We start from the raw sequence: 17,737 nt of genomic DNA on the forward strand, positions 1-17,737 counted from the left end.
CTTAGCCACATCCCCAGCCCTATATTGTATTTTATTTGGAGACAGGGTCTCACTATGTTGCTTAACGCCTTGCCCTTGCTGAGCTGGCTTTTAAATTGCAGTCTTTCTGCCTCAGCCTCTTGAGCTGCTGGGATTACAGGCATGCACCACAGTGCCTGGCTAGACAGTTTTCCTTACTTGACTCTTTTTACCTTTTTTTTTTTTTTCCTAATCAACCATTGGGATAGTCATCCCTGCACTATAGCACGTGAGCATTAGAGATTAATGATGATTACTAACACTTAGGATATGCTTGCCATGTGCAGGTGGTATCTAGACTGCGTTGAGTGAGACAGAATTAGTTCTCATGAAGTGTTCATAGTGGTACCTGTACTTGTGTCCCTTTCCCTCGCCATTCACTGAGCCAGTCTTCTAGCAGTGCCTTATGGCAGGTAATACTACTGTCCCATTTTGTAGCTGAGGAAACTGAAGTGTGGAGAGGTAAAGTAATTCATTTGCCCGAGGTTGTACTATTAGAGAAGGAATGATTATAGTCATTCTGTCTCCAAACTTGACAGCATTTGTTAATGACCAGTAACACAAACTTGGGTTCCCTACTACCTGATTTCAAATCTAAGCTCTCCCACTTTCCAGGTGTGACTTGGACTTGATATTCCATGTTTCCCACCCTCAGATTCATGATGTGTGAATGGATGTAGGAGTATAAGACAATATGAGGATTGAGGAAGGCTTCTACAAAGAGCCTGTGATGGCACTCAGTGTGTGGTCCGTGCGCTTATGCTGGTGGTAGATTGCTTCCATACCTGCCGTCTGTGAAGATGTGTGGGAATTGCCCAGCAGAGTATCTGGCACAGACTGGGTCTCAGTTGATAGTAAATCCTCTGGTGTCACTACTTACATGACTTTCTGAACTTTATGTTTAATACTAGTTAAAATTGCAAACTGAAGGTTTAATGGGCTGTCATTGGAAGTGTTTCCTCTCCAGTCATCTCACCTGGACCTAGTGATGATCCTGGGAATGGAGGACACCAAGACTGTTACCCCTCCTTTCCAACGTGGGGAAACAGGCCAGAGCAGGTTCAGCCAGTTGCCCACAGTGACACAGCTATGACTGAGGAGCGCAGGTGTGTGAGACTCTGAACACCACCTGAGGAGTAGGTGTCTGTGCTTGTGATGGTGAGCCCAAACCAAGTGGCTTCCACTGTGAATTGTTGGAGAGACTTGAAAGCGCAGACTACTGAGATAGGAACATCTCCTGGAGCAAGGGGGTAGCTGCGCAGGATAACATGGGTCAAAAGGTTTAGAGAGTGAAGGGGAGGGCCTGGCTTGAAACATGCAGCTGGGAAAACCTACTGTGCTCACTCCCCCTCCTTACCTCAGTTACCTTCTCTATAATGGGATCTACAAAAAGCACCTAACCAGAGTTGTCAGGAGGATGAGGTACTTCTCACATAGCCCAGTGTGTCTGTGAGTGGGTGGTGGGAAGGCAACTGTCACCCCACTCCCACTCACTAGCAGGTGATTGTGGTGAGTAACCAGTGAGTGGAGGTGGGGTGACCGAGGTGACCAGAATGAGGGATACAAGGCAGCTTGGGTTCGATTTTGCTGAAACAGGAGGTTTAATCCTATAGAGGAGGGCGGGGCACCATTATAGATGGCTGCTGAGAGTGGAGCAAATTAGATGTAGAAGCACCTCACGCACATGCAGAATTTGTATTGAGGGTTGGGTGGAGGAAGAGAAAGACAGCTGGAGATGGTGGTTAAGAGCAGAGACCCTGGAGTCTGTCTGCGCGAGTTCAGTCCTGCCTCAATGTGCTTTGTTTCCTCCTGTAAATCAGTGATGTGTAAGCCTCAGTGAGAAGCCTCAGTGAGTTTTATGCCTAAGTATTATCTTCGTTATGTGGTGAAATCACATATAACGTTATAATGTTAATAATTCAAGTGGGAGGACGAAGGGTCACAGTAATGTGGGAGCCATAGACTGAAGAGGTCTGGTGATTCAGAGAGGGACTTTTTTGAGTTTTTGGAGTCCCAGGTGATGTCATATTTTTCTGCTTTGGACTTCAAACCACTGGAAAATGTTTGGAAGGGCAAGTGTCAGGTACTCTGCGTTTTTCAGAAAAGGTGGTGGTGTTTCAGACAAAATATGCTTAAAGCCCTCTCTGAGCTCAGTCCTACAGAAATTCAGAATCATTGTTATGAGAGGAAAATCACCACATATTTTTTGGCTAAGGACAAAATACTGCAGACCAGATGTCTTAAACATCAGAAATTTATTTTCACAGTTCTGGCAGCCGGAAGTATGATATCAAGGTTCTTTCTCCTGAGGTCTCTCTCCTTGGTTCACAGATAGCAAGAGTCTAAGCTCAAGGGGGTCTAAATGCTGATGGATGCCAGGGACATGGTACTTTCTGCCAGTGATAGCAGGCCCCACTGCCTTGGGGAGAAACAGCCTGAGCTCAGGGAGCAAGGCCTTTGGGTTAGTTACAGGCAGGGACAGTTTTCCCATTCCAGAGTCAGTCATTCTTTCAGTAAATCTGAACAGAGCTCCTCTGCTGGTCTTTGTTAGGAGTGGGTATGTGCAGGGGCCAGCCCAGAATGAACACAGCCTGTGGTGATAAAGGCAGCATGGGACGCAGGGGGAGGGAACCCAAGGAAGGGGCCTGGCTTGGTCTAGGGCCATCCTGAGATTCCTGCAAAAGGTGATAGCTGAGCCAAATCTGAAAAGATGGAGAAGACTTTATTAGGCAGAAGAGGAGGAAGTTCCTAGCAGAACTTCCTGGAAGTGCTTGACCCACACAAGTAAGTTTCCATTGACCAAGTCCTGCACTGTATATATATGGTCTCTGCCGCTCATGAGAGACAAGAGTGACTGAGCACTCTTTTTGGGAGCAGGAACTGAGAGGCTCAGTGGCTGACATGCTTCTCCCATTACCCACACCTAGCAAAGTGCAGGCCTGAGACTGGGTGCTGACAGTGTAAGAAGCAGAGTGGAGCTTCTCTGTTCTGAGCTTAGGTTACTGAGGGGCTGGGGTTGGACTTGGGGTAGAACTGTAACAGTATCTGTCTTGACCCCACAGACACCATCTATGATGAGGACGAGGTCCTCCTGGCCCTGGCGGAGCAGCTGGGAACCTTTACCACTCTGGTGGGAGGCCCAGAGTATGTGCACTGCCTGCTGGTGAGTCCGGAATTGCTGAGATCCTCTTCCCACCTCTCCCTCCAAGTCTGACCTCTGGTCCTTCCTGTCAGGTCCAGGAAGGGGAAGATAGAGGAGAGGCTGGGGACCACCTCAGAACAGACAGGGCTCGACAGCACTTTAGTCCATCAAGTCAGTAGTGGTATTCGGTATGGTATTACTGAAGGGGCACTTGCCATCCACACTGTTCCCCTGACACCTGACTAATGCCAGGGTTTGGAGTTGGGCTGGGTTCTACCACTTGTTGGGTGACCTGTAAGAAAGTTATTTGATTTCTCTGTGTCCTCTTTTATGAAGTGGGAATCATCAAACCCTACATTATAACTGACTTGAGAATCCCATGTCATAACATTTGGCACAAAGTACTGCCGTTGTCATTATCACTGTCACGTCTACCCTTTGGGTAGCGAGAGTCTCTTAATAGATGAACCCCGTGGAGCACTAGGAAGTTGAGCATCCCAACAAAGTCACACAGCTAGTAAGGGGGGATTCCAGGGCTGTCCTTTGAGTCTCTGCCAGACCCTGCCCTGCTGCCGCCTGTGTGTCATTATCCTGGATGATGGGACACAAAGGGTGTCAGATACTAACAGGAGCTGCAGTTCAGGAGAAGATAAGAGTCCAGGTGGCCTGGTTTTAGGTCCTAGATTGTAGCAGTTGCCAGCTTGGACAAGTAACTTAAGCTATCCGTGTCTCAGATTTCTGCTCTTTGAAATAAGGCCAATATCAGGACCTGTTTCACTCAGTTTGATGACACAAGGACCCTGCTTCAAACACGTAGTAAATAGGTGTTTCTACTCAATGTCAGTGAAGATTATTGCACCTGGAGAGCAAAGGACAGGTGATACCCTTTCCTAAAAAGTACCTAGTATAATTTTAAGATTGATGGGTCCCAGTGAATATCTTTCAAGGACCTTTAAGGCTCACTGGATGAAGGATGGGATGGGGTGATCAGAGATGGAGTTTCAGAGATGAGTCCACCTGGAAGCACGAGGTGGGGCTTCCGAGCTAGTCTGCAGGGAGGGAGCTGTCCAGTAACCTCATGTTCTTGCCACAGCCACCCCTCGAGTCGCTGGCCACAGTGGAGGAGACGGTGGTGCGGGACAAGGCGGTGGAATCTTTGCGGGCCATCTCACACGAGCACTCACCCTCAGACCTGGAGGCCCACTTCGTGCCGCTGGTGAAGCGGCTGGCGGGTGGCGACTGGTTCACCTCCCGCACCTCTGCTTGTGGCCTCTTCTCCGTCTGCTACCCCCGAGTGTCCAGTGCTGTCAAGGCAGAATTGCGGCAGTGAGTCCCTCCTCTTCCTCCCTTGTCAGCAAGCCTCCCTGTGAACTCGGTTCCCTACTCTTGAGCCTGAGCCCCTGTGGGTCCACCCAGGGCCCTGATAATCCCAAAGCTCTCCTAGCTTCTCCCCTCAGAGAGGCCTGTCCTTGAGAGTGGTCTCTGGACACCATGGCAGTAAATCCACAGGCTCCGCCTCAGTGGGAGTTCTTCCTCCCATTGGCTGCCGAGAGGATTTAAAAGAATTGTCACATATAGATGCTTAGAGTAGAATCTGGCACATGGAACACTCGATGAATGATGTCTCATGTTCCCTCGGGCCTGTCCTTAGCAGGCCTGCCCTCAGGTTTTGACCATCTCTATCACGCCTCACATTGCTGCCCCATTGCTCATTCCATGATGCTGGCTCACAGCTGTGCACACATGCTGAAAGGTGTGCATTACTCCCCACACATCTCTGCCATAATTGCTGCTGAAAAATGAGACCCTTCAGTGACATTTTGGTTGAGCACTTTATATGGCCTTTACCATGGTTGTGAGCTCTTGCCATTGTCTGTGGATGTGCTGTGTGCAGACAGGCCCTAAGTGTCTCAAACATGTTGAAACCTGGTGCCAGTCCATGTGGGAGGAACTGTTGCTGTCAGCCCCACGTGCCAGGGCTGGGGAGATGAGAGGGGCCATCACTTGCACAGTCCCCCAGCCAGAATTAGCCCCTGAGTGACTGTGGAGTTCCCTAGGGATCCTAGAGTTCCCCTTCCTGAGCTCCATTCTCTTCACCCCAGGTACTTCCGGAACCTCTGCTCAGATGATACCCCCATGGTGCGGCGGGCCGCAGCCTCCAAACTGGGGGAGTTCGCAAAGGTACTAGAGCTGGACAACGTCAAGAGCGAGATCATCCCCATGTTCTCCAACCTGGCCTCTGACGAGCAGGTAGGTTTGCCCCCTGACCCCCTGTCATCCCTGCTTCTGGTGAGCCCAGTATCATAAAGGGAATGCCAGGGCTCAGTGGAGCCCCTGCTGCCTCCCACTGCTCCAATCTTTTCCCCAGGACTCGGTACGGCTGCTGGCTGTGGAGGCGTGTGTGAACATCGCCCAGCTTCTGCCACAGGAGGACCTGGAGGCCCTAGTGATGCCCACTCTGCGCCAGGCTGCTGAGGACAAGTCCTGGCGTGTCCGCTACATGGTGGCTGACAAGTTCACAGAGGTAGGTGAGGTATCGCCCACGTCCCATGTGGGTGAGGGAATGGGTTCCCCTCCAGAGGGATGGGCTGGCTGAGAAATAAAAGCTAAGAAAAGTGGTACTTCGAGATAACCACAGGACACAGAAAAATAGTTTCAGAATGGGGCCAGCGATGGGCCAAGCTGACAGAAGAGTCCAGCTTCTAATAAAGAAGGGAGCCGTGCTTGCTTTATTTATATTGGGATACATCAAAGACTTTGATAGAAGTTCTTCACCAAAACAGGATAGAGGTGGGGGCAGGTAGGCTGCTCAGTTCCTAAGGGGTCCTGCCCATCTCTGGTGCTGTTCGGGACCTTTTGGCAAAGCGGAGCAGGAGTTCGCTTGCATTGGGGTCTTAATAGGGGAAGTGCCACTATAAGTTCCCAAATACCAGATCTATCCGCTCGCTGGCTCAATGCTGAAAAGGTCCTCGTGCATTTCACGGATGGCTTCCCACAGTGAGGGGCTGCTGACATTGTCCTACAGAAGGGAGGACACGGGACAGGGCAAGGGATGTGTAGGAACTGGAGGTTTTCATTAGGTGAGCACATTCTCTCAGGTGTTGGAGCAAGAAGATCTCTGTGATCGACCTGTTGAATCCCACTACACATGCCACTCCTGGCTGGTTGCTGGGGCAACTGAAGTGCTGTAGTGAGACATTCTGAGGCCAAATTCAGACTCCAAGGAAGAAAGTGTGTTCCTGTCTTCACAGAGCTTTCTTCTTCTTCCCCCCTTTTTTTTTTTTTTTAATAAAAGAGAAGACATAGCCCAAAAGTTTAGTTGGTTAGATTGACACCAGCGCAGATAGAATAGGGACAGCAGCCCAGAATAGTGCTCTTTGGCTGAGTACCATCTCTTTCCTGGGAGTCGTTAGATTGCAGTGAATTTAGCACATTCCTGATCAAAGGGGCTGGTCAGCCTAGGTGGGGGGAAATTGATAATGAAGTGTCAGAGGTGTGGGCAGAGGGGGAGGTAGAGGGGACCAGGAAGCATTGAGGAGCGAGTGCTTTAGCTGGTTGTGGAGGATGAATGGGTGAGAGAGAGCTAGGGAGGGATTGTGTCCCAGCAAGAGCATCTGGGAGGGAGGAGCGGGAGTGAGTAGGAAGATTCAGGGCTGGATCTTGGATCCAGTGCAGTAGAGATGGGCAGGGTCAGAGCACACACTCTGCTTGCCACTCCACTGTGGGCTTCCTCTCCTGTGTTGCCGTTCATTTACACTCATGACTGTTGGAGGGGTCAGAGCCTCCGGTACCATTTCCCTGGCTCTGTGAAGATGCTAGGAAAGGTGACCACGCAGACGTGTGTGTACAGCCTGTGAGTCAGCGCCTTCCTGTCTGTCCTTGTCGCCTGTGCACGAACAGCATACACCGAGTCGGGACAGGGCTTTGGACTGCTTCAGCAGTGCTTGGCTCCCAGCAGACAACAGATATTTGTTATGTGAATGAAAGGCGACATTTGCCCGGGAGGCCTGACAAGGTTTTCACTTATTTATTCCCTTCTTGGTGATGAACCATCCTGCTTCCATCTGTGTCTTTAGGAACCAACTCTGAGCAGAGTCCATGTGCCAGGAGACAGGCAGATCTAGTTTACTTCCTCCCTCAGTCTTTATTGTTTAATTTTAATTATAAAAGTAATACCTGTTTCTGGTAATCAGTCTTAAGAAAATAAAAATCATTAATTAAAAGGTGGGAGCCACTATGTTATTAGAATGTTTCTGGATTAGGTAACATAAAACCAGATAAAATAACCTGAAGGATAAGGAGGGCTGCTGTTATCTTTAATGCAAGTAACACCGTGAAGTACATGCCCTCACGGGCCTCACTTTGGTTCTGAAGAAGCTAAGGTTCAGAGAGGTGCAGAGTTTTATCCAGGGTCATTCGGTGGTGCTGGGATTAGAGCTCAGTGAAGATTCTAGTCTCCTTGCTCAGGCCCCTGATTCTGGTGCCTTTACTTTGATTTTACCCATTGGCCTACAATGGCTGCCCAATAGACCCTCTCACTCTCCCCTTTCACTCATCCCCTTTCTCCCTATCCATAGCTCCAGAAAGCAGTGGGGCCCGAGATCACCAAGACAGATCTGGTCCCTGCCTTCCAGAACTTGATGAAGGACTGTGAGGCTGAGGTGAGGGCTGCAGCCTCCCACAAGGTCAAAGGTTGGTGCTGGTAACCAGAACTCAGCAAGGTGGGTGGGTGTACCGAGGGTTGAGAGCAGGAGTAGGACATTGGGTCTCATCTGCCCTCCTGCTCTTCTCATCCACAGAGTTCTGTGAAAGCCTCTCAGCAGACTGTCGGGAGAATGTGATCATGACCCAGATCTTGCCCTGTGTTAAGGTGATGGGGAGCTCCGTGGGAGGGACAAAGAATATGGGGTGGGTTGGGCTCTGGGGGCTGCCAGACACAAGCTAGGTTCCCTGCCTGCTAGTGCCACACTTGGGCTTAAAGCAATTGGGGGTTCCTAACTACAGACAGAATCTGAGGCTTGGAGCAGGGTGCCATACCACAAGGCCAGCCTCAGCAACTTAGTGAGACCCTATCTCAAAGTAAAAAATGGAAAGGACTGGGGATATGGCTCATGGCTCAGGAGTAAAATGCTCCTGGGTTAAATCCCCAGTAACAACACAACAACAACAACAACAACAACAAACCAAGAATCTGCAGCTCAGGGCTGACTTTGGTGACAAGTGCTGGCAGTGAGAGTCCTCAGAGGTGACCCTAGTTTTCTCATCCAGAGAGCTCTGGGATTGGGGTGGGGTTATTGGAAACAGGCCCATCAGCTCTAAGCAGTGGGGACATGTAAGAAATTAGTTTGCCCTGTCTCTGAGCTGTCTATTTCTACTAGTGAGCAGGGCAGAGGAGCAGCTGTCTCAAGAGCCTCTTCAGAGTTGGTGTCTGCTTGGCCATTGCCACTGCAGGGTGGCCTGATGCTGGTGCCTCCTCCCTTCTCCCTCACAGGAGCTGGTGTCAGATGCTAACCAGCACGTCAAGTCAGCCTTGGCCTCAGTCATCATGGGCCTCTCTCCCATCTTGGGCAAAGACAACACCATTGAACATCTCTTGCCCCTCTTCTTGGCTCAGCTGAAGGATGAGGTAAGGATGCCCGGAGGGAATTCAGCTCTGAGTTTGCAGAGGTGACAGGCTGCCGACCCAGCTTGACCAGAAATCTACTAGGACCTCTTCAGGCATTCAAATCTCTGCTCAGTTTATTGTTTGTGGGCACAATGATCTGTGTGTTCACTCATTCTCGCATCAGGCTTTGTTTTGTATGTCCCGCACTAAGTGTTTGGTGCTTTTCCTGGGTGTTGGGAATACAAATGAGGAAGAACAAGTCAGTTTTGATCTTTGACCTTCACAAACCGGCAGCAGAGAGGGCAGAAGGGCAATACCCATCTACAGCATCCAAGGTGCTATAGGTGCTGAGACAGTTGGGTCATGTTTTTTAGGGCTCAGGTGAAGATGCTGTAATAGAGACCTTAAGATACAGTGACTTAAATAAGACAGGATTATTTCTGTCACAGTGAGCCCACACTGGTGGGTTAGCCCTGCTGACTTCGACTCCTTCTGGGTCTGAAGTGAATGCTCTAATTTTTACTGTCTCCCAGCTCCCATGAAAAGGTTGGCACCTGACAGCAACAGACCTGGTCCTCCTAGGGACAAGACGTTACATCTGCTCACACCTGCATGCCCCATTATCCAGAGATAGTCGTGTGACCACTCCTGACTGTCCAAGTGGCCAGGACCAGAGAAGGCAAGAGGGTGATAACTGGAGAGATCATCAGTGTGACTACTAGGAAAGGAGTTTTGATTTGAAGCTGTGGGCAATTGGCAGAGCTGGGATTTATCTGGGTGTTAGAATAGAACCCTGAGGCCAGTGCGAAGGAAGTAAGGTGGCCAAAGGAAGTAAGGTGGCCGGAGGGTGCAGGGGAGGCCACATGGGGGTGACTGCAGGGGTCAGGGAGGGGCCAGGCTGGATCAGTGGTCCTGTTTTATTTGGGTCATGTTTACCTCTAATGGAGCACTTTGATGACATTACAAAGTTGTAGTTTCTGACATATTCATATGCACATTTTCTCAGACTTGGGTGAAGATGGCCACATAGGTGTTCCTACTCCAAAAGTCTTTTTTTGAAGCAGGAAGGAAAGACAGATCAGAAGCTCTTAGCATATGATTGTGGATTTTTTCCTGAGGATAGTCAGTCTTCAGTTTATCTCTGTCAGGCTCAGGTACCAAAGAGCTGTTTAGGGGAGCCAAGGTAGAAAAAAGCAGAAGGGTTATGTTCGACTTAAAACTGCTGGTGGAAGTCATTTCATTAAAAGGTTTTGCTTTGGTAGGAGGAAACCACGGGGTGGCTCTCCTGATGACATGATAGTCCGAGCTTTTGTAAACTGTTGCATACAAATCCCTCTGAAGGAAAGCTGGGGAAGCTTTCAGTAAGATCATTTATGTCAGTTTATGATTACACATGAACACTGTTTCACAGAAGTTCCAAGGAAAGTACTCTAAGAGGAAAGTGAAGTCAACAAGCTGGTTAGCACCAGAATACTTCCTCCCTTCTCCCCGAGTGTTTGGAGTTATAGAAAACTGACCCCCCCCAAGGTGGGGGATCTTGGTTCTGAGACTTCTTTAGCCTTCAGACTAGGTAGCAGAATACTGGCTACCTTCTATCCCTGATGGAAAATCTTGTCATTTTGGTAAAAGGGATTCATATGCTTTTTACATAGGAATTGTTGGAGAACCTCTTGTGGGATTTCACTTTGGGGGTTCCATATAAGGCCATCTTGTCCTCCCATTGGACTGCTAGTCTCTTTATTCATTTCTTGCTATGTCTGGGTTCGTGAGTCCATCCTCATGTTCAATGGGTTGCTGCAATAGCCTGCAGAGTTTAGATGAGCTGTTCTGTTCACATTTCCTGTTTAATGCAGTGCAGGGATACAGAATGAAGTCTTTGCTGATTCACAGTTGCGTGGGAGAGAGACCAGCTGGGTTTCCATTGTCTTCTCCCAGTGCATTTGTGAGGACAGTGTTTACTTCACCTAGCAGTGATGTGTGGCAGCACACATGGAGTGTTCCCAACCAGGTGGCTCCCCTGAGCCTGAGTGGTCGGGATTTCATTGGCAGTTGGTTGCACAGGCCAGCAGCACTTGTGACTAACCTTAGTTACTTAGTACCCAGCCCCTCCAGAGAGCATGCTGATACCAAGGCCTCAATCGTGGATCACAGTGTTAGCACAGACTATCTGGAGTAGCCCAAGGTAAACCAGGACACTCTTGCCTGTCAGGACATCCCAGGGGCTTAGAGGTTCCTTCCCAGGAGCTGGTCAAGGGCCAGACCTTTCTCTGAATGTGCAATGTTTGGATAGCCTTGACTTGCTGACTTTACTGCACACTTACTAAGTTGGTTCACTGGTTTGTTTCAGTGCTTGCTTCTTTACCCCACACTTCTAAGGGAATATAGAGAAAAGTAGCTCCGTGTCTGCCATTCAGGAGTATGTAATATAGGACAAGGATCTAGTAGAGCTTCTGTATTGAGTAACAAGAACTAATTGTGGCCAGGTGCAGTGGCACATTCCTGCAGTTCCATTACTTGGGAGGCTGAGGCAGGAAGATCACAAGTTTGAGGCCAGCCTCAGCAACTTAACAAGATCCTATCAAAGTAAAAAAGGGCTGGGGACGTAGCTCAGTGGTTAAGTGCTCAAGTGTTCAATCCCTGGTATCCAAAAAAAAAAAGGGAACTTCATTTATATGTCTTTTTTTTTTCTTTCTTTCTTTTTTTTTTTTTTAGAGAGAGAATTTTTAATATTTATTTTTTTAGTTATTGGCGGACACAACATATTTGTTTTATATGTGGTGCTGAGGATCGAACCCGGGCCACACGCATGCCAGGCGAGCGCGCTACCGCTTGAGCCACATCCCCAGCCCTATATGTCTTTTCTTATAAATGTGTTTGTATGCCTTATGGATATTGATGGATATATATATATGCCATTTGGGACTCAAATGGGCAGAGAATAAAAGCAACAGCAATGATAAAAATAAGCTCCTACACATTAATCCTTTTGTGTGCTAGCAACTGTGGCCCCTCCTTTACTCTCAGTAGCTATAGGATGCACTTTTAATGTCAACAGTTTGATACCCAGAAAGGACCCCTTCCCAGAAGCCACAGCTAGCAGGTGGCAGAACCAGGTTTAAAATCATGCCTGCATTACTCTTGCTTTTGCTGTAACATTGTAATCTCTGCTGTGCTTCTTGCAAGCTCTCTCAAAATGGTTCAACATGTCTTGAGGTGATAAGATTTAAAAAGCTGCATCACCTGCTAATAAATGCTGCTTGCCCTGTGTGCCTTTACTATAGGGCCAGGAGCTGGGAAGGCCCTTCTGAGATGTTGGTTGCGCAGAATTGGTGCTTTTATTCTCTTTTTATGGGTCCTGAGTTGAGTGCACAGAGCATTCTTTCAGAACCTCCTGTCCTCTCCACAGTGCCCAGAGGTGCGGCTGAACATCATCTCCAATCTGGACTGTGTGAATGAAGTGATTGGCATCCGACAGCTCTCTCAGTCCTTGCTCCCTGCCATTGTGGAGCTGGCTGAAGATGCCAAGTGGCGGGTACGACTGGCCATCATTGAATACATGCCCCTTCTGGCTGGACAGCTGGTGAGTGAGGGGGCTCAGGGTCTGGCAACACTGCCTGGGGTGGTAAACTGCCAGGGTCTGGTAAAGTGTGCAGGGCTGTGGTGGTGATGGCATGGAAGCTTGCTGCAGGCCATAACAACTGCCTAGGAGTTGGAGGAACAGACCCAGGACACAGGTCCTTAGATCATGTATAGAACTCAATAAGGGGTGAAGGGAAAGGGCACTTCAGGTGAGGCTGAGAAGTAGCCAGTGTCTGAGATGTCTATAGTTTCCCTGGGGTCTCTGGCACCTCGCCCTGCCCACTCTCCCTTGAGCCCTGTCTCCTTTGCTCCTGCAGGGGGTGGAATTCTTTGATGAGAAACTCAACTCCTTGTGCATGGCCTGGCTCGTGGATCATGGTGAGTCCCTCCAGCAGGATGGCAGGAGGAGGTGAAAGCTCCAGGAGGGGTGGATGGAAGGGCTGGGGCCATGCCCCGACACCACATGCTCACATGGATCCACTCGCTTGCTATTTAGAACCCTAGAGAAGTACAGGCTGGGACGGGGATATATCAGATCTCTGAGGGCCTGCTTGAACCTGTTAAACATGAGCACCACTGAGTAGACTTGGGTTTGAATCCCACTCTATTGGCCTGGAAGCGTAAACGAGTCATTGCCGTTCTGTGAAACATGAGACTTCTCAGTCTCTCAGGGCAATTGTAAGAATTGCTCGTTGTTTTCATTAATAGTGGTAAAAAATAAAAGTCAGTGTTTATCTCTGCCAGGCATTGTTTGATCTATTAAGTGCTTAATGATTTGCTTGGGCAAATGACGTCTCAGGACCTTAATTTACCCTTCTGTATATTGAGGCCAGCACCTATTGGAGTGATGAGGAGATATTTGTGTGAAAAGAAGACACTAGATAGAGCATAGTGAGCCCTTTTTTCTTTCTGGCAAAGTTGATTGGCTCGCATGTGGCCTGGTACCAGACATTGCTGAGTAAGCAGTAGTGTGTAGGGTATTATGCCCCTTGAGCACTTCACCTCCCTCTCACCCTGCTATAGTCTATGCCATCCGTGAGGCGGCCACCAGCAACCTGAAGAAGCTGGTAGAGAAGTTTGGGAAGGAGTGGGCCCATGCCACTATCATCCCCAAAGTGTTGGCCATGTCTGGAGACCCCAACTACCTGCACCGCATGACTACACTCTTCTGCATCAACGTGAGCACCCCACCTACCCATCTGTGGAACAGAGTGCCTGGGAGAGGAGGGTGGAGGAGGGCCCCCAACCAAACAGCTGGCATGGAAATGGAAGAATTGACAGAAACCCACAGATCCAGGGACTGTAGGCTGGAGGGCTATCCATCTCTCAGGGCAGGGACTTGCATAGTGGGAGACCTAGGGTTGGAGAGACCTGTTTAACATGAGCAGCACTCTCCAAAGTGTTTTGAGCACCCTCTTCTTTCCTACTGAGTATGTGAGCTTATTTAATTTTGACACAGGGGCTAAGCATGCAGGCTCTAGACTCACACCTAGGTTTAAATTCTGCCACTCATAAGCTCTACACCTTGAGAAAATTACCTAATCACTCAATGCTTTAGTTTTCTCACTAGAAAGGCTTGCTGCTGGTAGTCACAGTCCCTAACTCCTCAGGTTGTGATGAGTTGTACATAAAGGGCTTAGAGCAGTTGGGACACATGTAGGAAGTACACTTATCTATTCATTTTCATTATTTTGATTATTTTATGCACTACTATATTTATGTATAAATTATACACATGGCTGGAAAGTCAAGAATGGGATTTAGAAATAAATATAACTAAGTGTTCTGATAATTTCTTTCATGCCACAGTTTAAAAAACACTGAATGAAGGAGAGATTTCAAGGGTTAAGAATCAAGGCCCATCCCCATAGGACAAACCAAGAACATGCCACAATGTTAGGGGATATGCCATAGTGGTAGGGAACCTGGGAGCTTCCAGAGGATAAACCACTCTTAGTATGGTCTTCTGGACCCAGATGCTGCCCAGCATCCCTCTAGGGCCTGATGATCATTTTAGTGGCCTACAGAGGACAGGGAACATAGAATTTAGCCTTAACTTCACATAATAATCCCTTTGTCACTTGCTGGCCCCCAGGTGCTGTCTGAAGTATGTGGGCAGGACATCACTACCAAGCACATGTTGCCCACGGTCTTGCGTATGGCTGGGGACCCAGTTGCCAATGTCCGTTTCAACGTGGCCAAGTCCCTACAGAAGATAGGGCCCATTCTGGACAACAGGTGAGGCCTGGGTGCTCCCTCACACTAGCAGGGCATGTTAATCTTTGACCTTTGAAGATGGAGCCCAGGGTTGAAGTCTAGCACTGCTTTTGGCTTGTTCTGTGGCCCTGTCCTCTCTCTTCCCCTTTGCAGTGTGTTTTTTCAAGTGTAGAATGAGCATTCGTGTGACCTGCTTCACAGAATGGAAGGGAAGAGGAGAGGGTAGCACTCTGTACCAGCAACCAATCATTAGAAAATGAAATTAACAAGTATTTACATATAATATGTATACACACATACAAATATAAATCTATGTGTGTGTGTGTGTGTGTGTGTGGGTGTTATGCATGTACTTGTATAATTAATAATAGTAGAATAAACATTAAATGAAAGATGTGAAACACCTGGTGAAATCTATAAAACATTGTTCTAAGAAATTCAGGGAAACCTAAATAATATTCGTGCATGGAACAATTCTCCAAATACATCTTTAGATTTGGTACAAGCCCATTAAATTTCAGCAGATATTTTTCGTGGAAAATTGACAGGATGATGCTGGAAATAACATGGAAATGCAGACATCTGAATTAGCCAAAGCATTCTTAAGAATGAAGTTGGATGAAGTATTCTACCAGATTCCAAGACTTAGGATGCCACTATAATCAAAACAGGTGTAGATTCAAGGACGTTCACACAGCACAGAGGATAGGGTGGAGGCGGAAGAGCAGACGGAGCTGGTGTAGTAGCAGATCCCAGTGCACTTCGGTGGGCAGTGCTCATGGTTTCAAAAGTGGTGGCTCACTTGGATGTCCACATGTAAATAAAAGAACTGTCTCAGTGTATAAGCAAATTAACTTGAAGTGACAGAGCAAAACAGAAAGACAAAGAAATAGATCTTTAGAAGAAAATGTAGGAGAATATATGTCTTCATCACTTGGCATAGGAAGAGATTGATAAAGGGCCTTCAGTAAATGAAGAATTATTTATTAAAAGTAACATTTCAAAGTGAAATGGAAAACCCCTGATTAAGAAGGAGGTATTTGCAGGATTCACCCAGAAAACTTGTGTACAAAATACTAAGGTGAGGGAAGCCCAAGAAAGACAAAGGCAAAAAGACTTGAACTTATAGTTCAAAAGGAGTGTCTCCAGATGGCCAGAAAGGATATGACAGGGCATCAGCATCATTCGCCATCAAGATAATGCATGACATGGTGGTGTGTCCTGCCCAGACCAGCTAGTCCATGGCTGGGTGTGGATCAGCAGGATGGCTCACTGACTGCCAGGGGCTGTGGAAGAGGCCATGTGCTCTGAATGATGGTGGGCTGAAGTGAGGCTAGTTGCACCTGAACCCTGTGTGCCACCCCTTGTTACCCTAGTCTATGTCCCAGAGGAGACAGACAGATGCTTGTGGTAGCTTTGCACGTAGCAGTGGCAAGGTAGAAGCAACCCAAGTGCCTGTCCACCATAGAGTGGACTCATTGGGGCTTATTCATGGGGCTGAAAACTCACCCAACAGTGAGAAAGCAGACCCTTACAACGACACAAGTGACTCAGACATCTTGTTGAGAGAGAACCCAGACCCAGGAAGATACACCATTTATTTCAAGTTCAGAAATAAGCAAAACAAATCCTTGATTACATGGGAGGAAGGGGAGTTCTCTGTCAGCCGGGAGAAAACAAATGGGATGTGTACACCTTATTTCTTACCTTTAATTTGTCTCAGAAATCTTTCTTCATTCCCCAAATTACTGATTTTCAATGAAGGCGCATGTACCTGGGCCCAAGTAGGTGAGAGTGGATTTCTCTGCTGAGCTCCTGCAGGGCCAGGAATTCCCCAGCTGAGCCTCTTGTCCCACGCCTTTTACTTATTCCCAGTTTGGACTGTGTCTTTTCCTGGTTCAAGCTCTCCATGGGCGGGAATCAAGAGTGATGTAACACTGTGTTCACACATAATACACAGGGGCCTCGGTGAATATGTCTCTCATCAGTGAAAGGCACCAGCTGCTCAGTTGAGACTCATGGGTTCTCTGCCTCTTTGCTCTACTTTCCCTGACAGCTCTGATGTTCCTTTTCTGGGCCCCTGAGATGTCTGTCCTTGTTTGTCACCTTCCAACCTTCAGAGTAATTGTATCCTGGGCCTCAGAGACTTCTTATTTGTGCATGGGTATTTCCTCGGCTCTGGAGGCTTCCCCACTTGGGTTTTGGTGTGTGTGTGTGTGTGTGTCTGTTTTTGACTCTTACTCAGGAACTCTCTGCCCATCTGTGGCCCCCAGATACGCCTGGCTTACCTCTCGTCTCCCTTCTCCCAGCACCCTGCAGAGTGAAGTCAAGCCCATCTTGGAGAAGCTGACCCAGGACCAGGATGTGGATGTCAAGTACTTTGCCCAGGAGGCTCTGACTGGTAAGTCCTTGAAAGCATAGAGCCCCAGTTCACAGTGGCCTGGGAAGAGGGAGATGTGGCAGTTGTGGGCAGAGGGAGAGCTGTGGTTCTGAGTCTCGCCTGTTCCTTTTTCCCAGTTCTCTCTCTCGCCTGATGCTGGAAGAAGAGCCCACACCGGCTTCTGGTGTCCACCCTCCAACTCCCCTAAGTACCTTCTTTGGGGAGAAGTAGAGGGCCACTGACTGTCACTCCCTGTGCATGGTCTGACCCCAGGCCCCTTCACCCAGCACGGTTCCTCCTCTCCCCAGCCTGGGATGACTTGTCACTGTCCACCTCCCAAGGGGCTGGGGGAGCACAAGGTAGGACAGGGCAGCAACCTGGGAGGAAGGGGCCACACTTGCCCACATTGGGGGAGAGATGTGAGCATCCCAGGTCACTGGCTCCTGCTGCTGTAATGGGGACCCCTTCCCATCTACTTGTCCACTTCCCTATTTCCCATCCCCCAGTGGATTTTTTGTGTCAACTCTGCCATTTTTATTTTATTCCTTTTTCCTTCTTTTCACAGAGAAATAAAGGTCTAGAAATAGTCCTTTGGTCTGAGTTGTCGGCATGGAGGAGGGGCTGCCACCTCAGGGCCACAGACTATGCCCTTCTCTCTGGGGGGAACTAGTCCTAGAGCCATTACAGCAGGTGTCTCTAGAGTGAGAAGTGTTCCCTGAGGTCCACCAGCAGTGCGTTGGCCTACGGGCAGAGGTCCCCTCATGATGTCTGCCCATAGAGTTCTATGCTGTGGTTG

General features: G+C 48.6%; 1 protein-coding gene across 1 annotated transcript in view; it reads left to right on the forward strand.

The window, feature by feature from the left end:
- Ppp2r1a (protein phosphatase 2 scaffold subunit Aalpha) overlaps window positions 1-17,530 on the forward strand; it is a 29,808-nt gene extending 12,278 nt beyond the window's left edge. The window contains exons 3-15 of the mRNA XM_027921612.2: window positions 3,081-3,181; window positions 4,254-4,486; window positions 5,263-5,410; window positions 5,529-5,684; window positions 7,738-7,852; window positions 7,960-8,030; window positions 8,652-8,786; window positions 12,172-12,345; window positions 12,662-12,722; window positions 13,368-13,522; window positions 14,440-14,582; window positions 16,871-16,962; window positions 17,079-17,530. Coding sequence (XP_027777413.1) covers window positions 3,081-3,181; window positions 4,254-4,486; window positions 5,263-5,410; window positions 5,529-5,684; window positions 7,738-7,852; window positions 7,960-8,030; window positions 8,652-8,786; window positions 12,172-12,345; window positions 12,662-12,722; window positions 13,368-13,522; window positions 14,440-14,582; window positions 16,871-16,962; window positions 17,079-17,095 — 1,601 coding nt within the window. The 3' untranslated portion in view covers window positions 17,096-17,530. The remainder of the gene's footprint in view (window positions 1-3,080; window positions 3,182-4,253; window positions 4,487-5,262; window positions 5,411-5,528; window positions 5,685-7,737; window positions 7,853-7,959; window positions 8,031-8,651; window positions 8,787-12,171; window positions 12,346-12,661; window positions 12,723-13,367; window positions 13,523-14,439; window positions 14,583-16,870; window positions 16,963-17,078) is intronic.
- The last annotated feature ends 207 nt before the right edge of the window (window positions 17,531-17,737 follow it).

Source organism: Marmota flaviventris, chromosome 18, assembly GCF_047511675.1.
Source record: "Marmota flaviventris isolate mMarFla1 chromosome 18, mMarFla1.hap1, whole genome shotgun sequence".
Taxonomy (NCBI): Eukaryota; Metazoa; Chordata; class Mammalia; order Rodentia; family Sciuridae; genus Marmota; species Marmota flaviventris.